Source organism: Crotalus tigris, unplaced genomic scaffold (genome assembly GCF_016545835.1).
Source record: "Crotalus tigris isolate CLP2741 ecotype Arizona unplaced genomic scaffold, ASM1654583v1 scf7180000018371.15429387391:27106975, whole genome shotgun sequence".
NCBI classification, from domain to species: Eukaryota; Metazoa; Chordata; class Lepidosauria; order Squamata; family Viperidae; genus Crotalus; species Crotalus tigris.
In genome coordinates, this window is record NW_024096970.1 from 13107634 (window position 1) to 13115964 (window position 8331).

Below are 8331 nucleotides of genomic sequence, written 5' to 3' on the forward strand. Positions count from 1 at the left end.
GTATAGTTGGCAACTCCACAACCCATTTAGTACATTTCTGCTAGAGGCAATAAACAACCAGGATTAATAGGCACTGACAGATCTATTCTCTATACATGTATTGAGTCCCTTTTTAAAAAGCATGTACATTTGTAGCCATCAGCATGCTTAAGGTATTCAATAGCTTTTAACAGTTTTAATGTTGTAATTCCAGAATATAAGATTTTAAATACCAAGTCAAAGCTACTTACATTTTTTAAAAAATCAGTTGCAGTGTGCACAGCTAATTTTTTCAGCATTCTTTGAAAAATGTTTTAATTATTCATTTATATTCTTGCTTTCATTTCAGTGGCCCTCACTTGCAATCTGTAATGATGTAGGAAAAATGCAATGAAACATTAATTTCATAGACCCCTGAGTGGGGAGGGCCATCCATTAAGTCTAAGTGTTTGTTAAATCTGAATTTGTCATTTGCATCAATGTATGTCCTGGGTGTTATGTAATTGATACAAATAGCATAATTTTCAATAAAAGCGTGATTTGATGGATAAACAATCCAAATGAAAAATTTGTCCATTAGATCCAAAATCTGTTGAACCTAGATTTTATTATACACAAAAATCAATGCTGCATCCCTGCTCAGCATATTTTGAGTATTTGCATAACAAAGCACTGAGGTTTGGAACGGTTATGTAGCACCTTTACATATCTTAAAATGCTTTAATGTATGTGTCCCCCAGCATTTCAATATTGCAACTCCCCAGGAATTGTCATGTCTCCAATTATGAGGAAAAAGGCATCTTGCAAACTCCACTGTTTCTAAAGAAAGGACAATTTTAATTACAATTGACCCCAAGTTCTATGAAATTAACTGAGATGAACTCTGTTGCAGGAAGGGGACATTGCAGTTCTTTGAAACAGAAATCATGAACCGAAACATCCTTTGTTTTTGGCCTCCTTTCCATTCCTCATTTGGATGCTGGCTTGTCATTATTCTGATTTCCCATCAATTTTACTGCTCTTTTATCTATGCTGGAATTCACTTGTGCTTCTTTTTCACTTTCTGGTACACAGGTGCAGCCCACAGGAATAGAGACATAATCCTCAGTGTAAGCATAGCGGCCGCCCGTGCAGGATGTGGTTCGGTGCAAGATGACAGTCGGCATGAATACTGGCGTACTTCGAAAATGAAGATTTTCTTCTCCGTAATCACCTGTAAGACAGCCCTTACAAAGGCAGTAGGCTTCAGGAATGTATTTCGGATATCGGGTAGAATCGTAGGAGATTCTGTGCCAAAGGAAAAGAAGAAGGATTCACTTTGGACATTCTGTCCCAATTTTCCCTCTATTTCTCCTGCTGCTCTTTTTCCCTGTTTCTTGGATTGACTTGAATGGAAAGGAGTCTAGCAGAATGTTGAGATATTCTTTACATTATCATGCTGTTATTAGGCTAAGAGGAAAATAGACAGCTGCAATTCTTGAACTCTGCTTAAACATAGAAAAGTAAGCTAAGAACTTTACAATTTACTGTCACTTGAAATAATGAAATAAAGTTGAGTTCCCTTCTTTGGATCAAGCATCAACATGGAAACATTTGGAGATGATGGGCACAACTGCACAATCACCCCCTTTCCTATTTTATTATGTTAATAATTTATGTTATTCATTCATTAAATTTCTAGGCTGTCTGACTCCCTACCAACTCTGGGCAGCTTACAAATAAAAATAGACAGAAAAGACACAGCCAACTGGAAGAACTTGTGCCTCATATGAAAATGAGTTGCATACCCATTTTTAGAAAAGGAAGTATGAATTGATGACCAGCTGCTTTGAGCAAATATTGTTTAACAGAACTGCACCCCTCCATATTCTTAATATTAACTTTAACCCCAACTCTTTTTCTTCCTTCCTTTAATTGTTCTTTTAATGGATTGTGAAGAAATTTAGGCTTATTTTACATATTTTATGTGCAAAGCTTGGTTTTAAGACTACAATGAAAGCTCATTTTGGTATAGTAGTTGAAGCACCTCAACTGGAAACTAGGCGATTACTTTAGACATGAAGCCATGTGGCAACCCTGGGTCAGTCACTTTCTCTGTGCCCTAGGAAGAAGGTAGCAGTGCAAACCACTTCCATTTAAACCCAATTTTAAATTTTAAAGGTATGGAAAAGATTGGGTTACCTGTAGGACCAAGGAGAGATACTGTTGAGATTAATGGGGAGCCGATATGTCTTATCAGTAGCTAGCCTGCCTCCCACAGGACAACTGATGTTCTGGTCATTTTCCAGAGGCTCCAACTGCAGGGTGTGATGGAAGGCACTGAGCATGCCAGCTGTGAGTCTTCCATACAGCTGTTCCAAAAGCTCCTCAGGTCGGTCTGCACAGGATCGAGAGTGCATGGGACGTTTGCTTATTTTGACAGCTTCTACTCTGGGGAAACTGAGCCCACACAAAAGTAGACAAACCAGTATCCATCCCTGTAATGAGAAGGAAATGAAACAATATAAAAGAAGTTTATATTGTTTAAACCCAAACAAAAATACAGAATTTGCGATGCAGAAAAAGAATATTGATTAAAAACAATTTCAGGGAGTTTTCCCTGACTGATCACACTGTTTGCTTAAGCCTGAATTCGTCAACATGGCATCTGAGATCTTCTCCAATTCTTCTGCCACAGCAACTTAACTTTGGAACCAATATCCAGAGATGTACTGTAATGGCTAAGATGCTGGACTAAGAGTGGAGTGATCCAGGTTCAGGTCCTCCCTTACTTATGGAAGCTGGATTACCTTGATCAGTCAGCCCCTTCCAGTCAGGTGCAAAAGACCAGGGCCACACATGAAGTTCAAATTAAACTGATTTATTACTACTCTTTCCTATGCACAGGATAGCACTATTTGGATGCTTGAATTCAAGAGTGGTTGGACTCAGTCCATTTGTGGTTAGGTAGAGATTTTAGGTTGAATCCTCTTTTGACTCCACCTCCAGGTTCTGCCACTTCTCCTACACTCACAGCCCTAATCAGAATTAGGATTTGTGGCTAATAAACAAATCCCTGTTGTATTGACAGTAAACTGTTAGAACTAATCAAGTCCAGTGGATCACCCTCCCAGCAGACTCTGCAGCCACATGGGACAAATCCTAAAAAACCCCACAACTAGTTAATACAATTTATACTCATTATTGTTGGTTCTACAATATATCAGGATTGTACAATTCTTTGGAAATAGCTGTCCAGAATCATTGATTGAGATGGGTAGCTATAGAAATTGAATGAATTAATTAATATAGCTTATATATTATATATTATAATTATAATACAATTATGTAATATTATATATAATTATATAATATTGCTTGAAAAAGTGCTGGAGCACAAACACAGGACCGGTAAAGCTTTCACTGTCCCGGAATATTTTGTTAATTTACATGTTGAATTTTGCATCAACACCTAAGGCTAATCCTTATTTAACATCTTACAAGTATCCTATTCAAATAGGATGCTATAGTTTGGATTCCTGTCCTATGCAATGGTTTAATTCAAGTGTTCTTTTCTACCTCTTGGTTTCTGGCTAAAATTGCTCATTTTTGCTAGAAATTGCCTCAAGAACTGTCGATTTGTAAGGTCAGCTACAAAGGGGCACGAAAGTTATTTGTATAAATACATTTCACCTGAAGCGCCAGCGATCAGCAGCTCTGGCTAGCGAGCTTTACAAGGGAAAAGGAATGCCCGCTCTCTTGCTACAGCGGGGATCTACGGGCCAGTTCAGGCGGACAGCTCTTCTCAGCTTATTCCCCGCCTGTTACTCAGCATCCCATAAGCAGCCTGGCCAACTGCCGCAGTTCCGCAACTTTCACTCACCGCCGTCAGCTCGTCATTCCAAAGGCGCACTTTTACTTTGTTCGTTCCAACCGCTCGCCGTTTTGCGCGCAGCAAAAAAGGCCCGAGAGCGCCTCGCCCCGATGCTCGTGCTTTTCTTTCCCACTCGAGCTCGCAGAACAAGAGCAGGGGCGAAAAAAGCGCGACACTGCGGTGACTGGGCTAAGCCAACCCACTTGCCCGCGGTGCCGAACGGGGAGAAGCGCAATAGCGCAAGTTTGCAAGCAATCCCGGCCGGAGCAAACGGCCTCCAACCCGTCGGGGGGGGGGGGGTGGGGTCGAAGTTCGCATCGCGGGCAGGTGAAAGGCGTCGCCCCGCTTCTTCCTTACTTTAACACGCATACCCGCTTCGTCCTTACCTTGGCCGTCTGCATGACAGAGACGCCTCAGCGCGCGGAGCGGCGGGACGAGCTGGCTTGGCGAGCGCCTGGGGTCCTCCTGGCCCTGGCGGCGGTTGGAGGGAGCGGAGGAAAAGTTGGAAGAGCGCCCGGCTTCTCGCAGCAGGACCCCCGGCTGCTGGTGCCAGGACGGTTCAATACGCCGGAGAAAAAGGGCCGGGGCTCGTGCGCTTCCCTCGCTGGACTGACTGAACGGGGGAACGCCACGTCCTTTCGCGCACCTATCCCGAGGGCGTCGGAAAGGACTCCGCCTTGAATTGGGGTCCCAGGACAAAAAAACCTCTAAGCGATAATTTAATATTGTAGCCAAATTTCGAATTACTAAGAGCCGTTGTTTCAACAACGTTGCTAAAAACTCCCCCCCCCCAAAACGTGAATGGCGATGAAAAGATGAGTAGTCCTTAAGTCTTATTATCTGGATACACCATTTAGAAAAAAATCTGAAGTCATACTGTATAAACTGGATCCTGATATGTAAGGAAATAGTTAGAGGTAGTCCTCGACTTACAACAATTCGTTTAGTGACTGTTTGAAGTTACAACCTGGCGCTGAAAAAAGCAAAATCAATGGGGAAGCCAGATTCACTTAACAACTGTGTTACTAATTTAACAACTGTCGTGATTCACTTAACAACTATGACAAAAAAGGTCATAAAATGGGGCCAAATTAACAAATGTCTCAGCCACATAAATTTTGGGTTCAAGTGTGGTCGTAAGTTGAGAACCACCTGTATGCTAAGAACTTTTGGCAAAACTTTCTGGGAGGAATTCCCCTGTCACAAAGCAATAATTGTTGGCTCACATAGCTGTTGGAAATATGATTTTTTTGTAAATATTTTTTAGTTTCACTTTTGTCCAGAGCCCACATATCTATTTCTGCATTGGTGCATCTGCAGTCCATAGAGCTGGATGTTGACCGTGATATTATGATGGATTATAGCAAAGTAATACAATTCAGGGGCCATACAAATCCCAATGTTTTCATTTGTGCTTATTACTACAAGGAGGTACAAGATCCATGATTGGGAGAGTTATCTACAGAGCACTTTAAATGTATGGCTTACTTTTGTGTGTGAGTGTGCGGGTGTGTGCAGGCGCTTAAACATATATGCATTCAAATCAATCTTGACTGCTGGAAACTGACTGGACACATCCCTGCGGTTTTCTTGGCAAGATCTCCGGAAGTCCTTTGCAATTGCTTCTTCCTGGGACTAACAGAGTGACTGGCCCAAAATCACCCAGCCATCTTTATGCCTTCTACCAAAATACATTATATAAATTGCTGTAATCCAGTTTCTTAAGGATTTTTTTTTTTTGCACAAAGTTATAAAGCTGGAGTCTTTATACATTTTGATGTCTAAATGAGTCCACTGTCTGTAACTGCCCTTACATAAACCATCTTTATCAGTGGTGGCGAACCTGTGGCACGCGTGCCAGAGGCGGCACTCAGAGCCCTCTTTGTGGGCACGTGCGCCATGCCCCGGAGATGGCAACCATCCCTCTTCAACCAGCTGCCTGCTAACTCACTGAGGTCCCACGTGGCCGGATGCATCCCTGCACAGTTGGTTTCCTTCCCCCCCCCATTCCATCCCTCCTGGCCTCGCATGCTCTTCTTTTCCTGGGAACAACCCACTACATCGCCTCCTCAGCTGTCGGCCGGCCGGCCAACTCAAAGACAGCTTCTCTGAATGCTGGCAGCGGGCTGTGGAGCTGCTGACAGACACTTGTCAGCTCCCATGCGCTCGCTGGCCTCTGTGTGTGGGGGCTGATGGTGTCAGGCAGCAGCCGCCCTAGCCCCTGCCTCGCCTTACCCCGCAGAACGAGCCTCCTGCCCACCGCCCCACCTGCCAGAGACCCCCTGGATCTCCCCCAACCCTGCCCGGTCCCCACAGGGGTCCCTCCCCACGATCAACATCGAGTTGATCACGCCCACCTTGGCCACACCCAGCCAGCCTGCCATGACCACCACAGCCACGCCCATCCAGTGGGCCACGCCCACCTGGCACCCGGCAATAAATAAGTGGGTTTTGGGTTGCAGTTTGGGCACTCGGTCTCTAAAAGGTTCGCCATCACTGATCTTTATAATTACTAAACCTGCAGGGTCTTCCAGACAACAAAACCTGCAAAAAATCCTTAAATAATCCACCTTAAAGTAGTTCTGCGAAGTTTGGCTGGAAAGATGTTTTAAAAAAAACTAAAAAGATTTCAGAGTGATTATTTTAGCTCCAGCTCTCCAAATTACAGAGCTGTCCCCTGCACTGAACTCTGGAGCTCCTTTTTTAAGTGGAGCTAAGAAGCTATATATACTGAATTAAACTTGTAAGCCTTTCCAAGTATCAATAAAAGATCTCTCAGTTTGGATCTTTCTATTATTAAAGAGTATATGAAACATGTATTTCATCACAGAATTACTGTTTTCTTCGTCTAATTTAGTTTCTGTTTTGTGTCCCTTAAAAACTAACAGGATGATGCCACCAATAAACAGCAGCAAAATATCGAATAACAAATCATAGTGCTACATGCCTATCATTTTCATAAAACATTAAAATCTCCCTAAAACGCAAATCAGATTAAAATTTTGATTTCATGTATAAGTTATTACCCCAACCACTACAGCTTTTTACATTAAAAATAATTTTAAAGTGCTATCTCTAGAAACAAAATGGTTGCCCATCCTTGCTCTGATACACTTGCCTAAGGAAAATAAGGTCAGTGTTGATAAATTAAGCATTAGACATTTCTCTCCCTGTTTCTCATTTAAAGAATTAAATTGTAACATGTTTTAAAAAGACAGTGCTGCTCTAAAGTAGTCTTTATTCATTTTTAAAACTTCAATAAATCACCTATTTGTGATGGATAGATATTTTAGAAAGAAGATTAATTTATCCCAGTTTTGCTTTTTTCTTGTTTAAAACTTTATGTAATGAAATATGTGTAATTAATGAAAACTTATCAAAGGGCACTATTTGGGTATTGCTCCATTTTTCTACACTTTCCAAATAATGACAAATGTGCAGAAAAGAAAATAAGAGGTCTCTATAGATTGAAAAGCGTTTTGCTAACTTGCAAGTCCAGCAAATATCTAAATTATGACTTTGTAAAGCTGGATCTGATGGGCTGCTTTTGTAAGTTTGGAAAAATATATAGGCTTCTCCTAATGTGTCAGTTAATCATTTATTAGCTAGTTAGAAAAAGTGAAGCTCTGAAACGTCCTCTTCAATTTTTAATCAAATCTATCATTTCTTAGATGAGCACAATACTAATTTCCTATTTCATTTGTGGAGTAATTCCCACAATCTTTGCAGAAAATGAATTTGACTCTGAGATCTGAATATTGATACACAGAAGTTCTTGGCAGATGGTGTACTGCAGTTTACTGCTGCAGTTTTTTTTTTCACAGACGCAAATTATGGAACAGTTAACCCTGCAGATATAGGATGGTTTATAGAAAATTGCTTCAGTTACAATAGGGAACAACTCTACTAGGTTAAAAAAATTCTGAGATTATCATATCATGGCATAAATAAATCTCATGTGCACAGAACTGAATAAAATCTTGCCATATACAAGATGGGGATTTCACACTTTGCAATTTTGAAAATATGGATTATGGTCAAATATAATCAAATAATTAGGAATGATTAGAATTACTTACACTTAGAAATTGCAATTAATCTCCATAGATAGTATTGTTAGATATTCTCAATTCATTTTCTGAAATATTCCCCCAACTGCCCTGGAAGGGTTCTCCTGAATCCGCTGGGAAGGGCTGATACGATTAACAAATCCACCTGCCCTCACTATTGTTTTTGGCTTCCATGACTGATGTCCTACCACTCATGACTTGACTCTTAAGCTTTCTTTTCAGTGGCAATACTTCAAGTAGGCATATTAGGATGAGCAACTGCTCTCCAATAAAACTCTATACTTATCAAGATAAAATATATGGATTATGATATAAAGATGCTCAATGTTTCAGCCTTAGGCTGATCGCTGGTCCCATAGATCATTAAGGCGGTTTGGGTGAGCATAAAGATATGAGATAAAAGTTATGATTGACAACAGATGCACAAGA

The 8331-nt window shown here is 41.1% G+C and overlaps 1 protein-coding gene across 3 annotated transcripts; it reads right to left on the minus strand.

Moving 5' to 3' along the window:
- Positions 1-273: 273 nt before the first annotated feature.
- IL17D (interleukin 17D) lies at positions 274-4448 on the minus strand. Of its 3 annotated transcripts, none has more exons than XM_039351475.1 (3): positions 4219-4448; positions 2161-2456; positions 274-1266 (listed from the first exon to the last, which is right to left on the minus strand). In XM_039351475.1, the coding sequence occupies exons 1-3, from the start codon at positions 4231-4233 to the stop codon at positions 948-950; spliced, it is 630 nt and encodes a 209-aa protein (XP_039207409.1). In that variant the 5' UTR covers positions 4234-4448; the 3' UTR covers positions 274-947. The 3 variants fall into 3 exon arrangements, with proteins under 3 accessions (XP_039207409.1, XP_039207410.1, XP_039207411.1); XM_039351476.1 differs by lacking the exon at positions 4219-4448 and adding an exon at positions 3842-4205; XM_039351477.1 differs by lacking the exon at positions 4219-4448 and adding an exon at positions 3652-3799.
- Positions 4449-8331: the final 3883 nt, after the last annotated feature.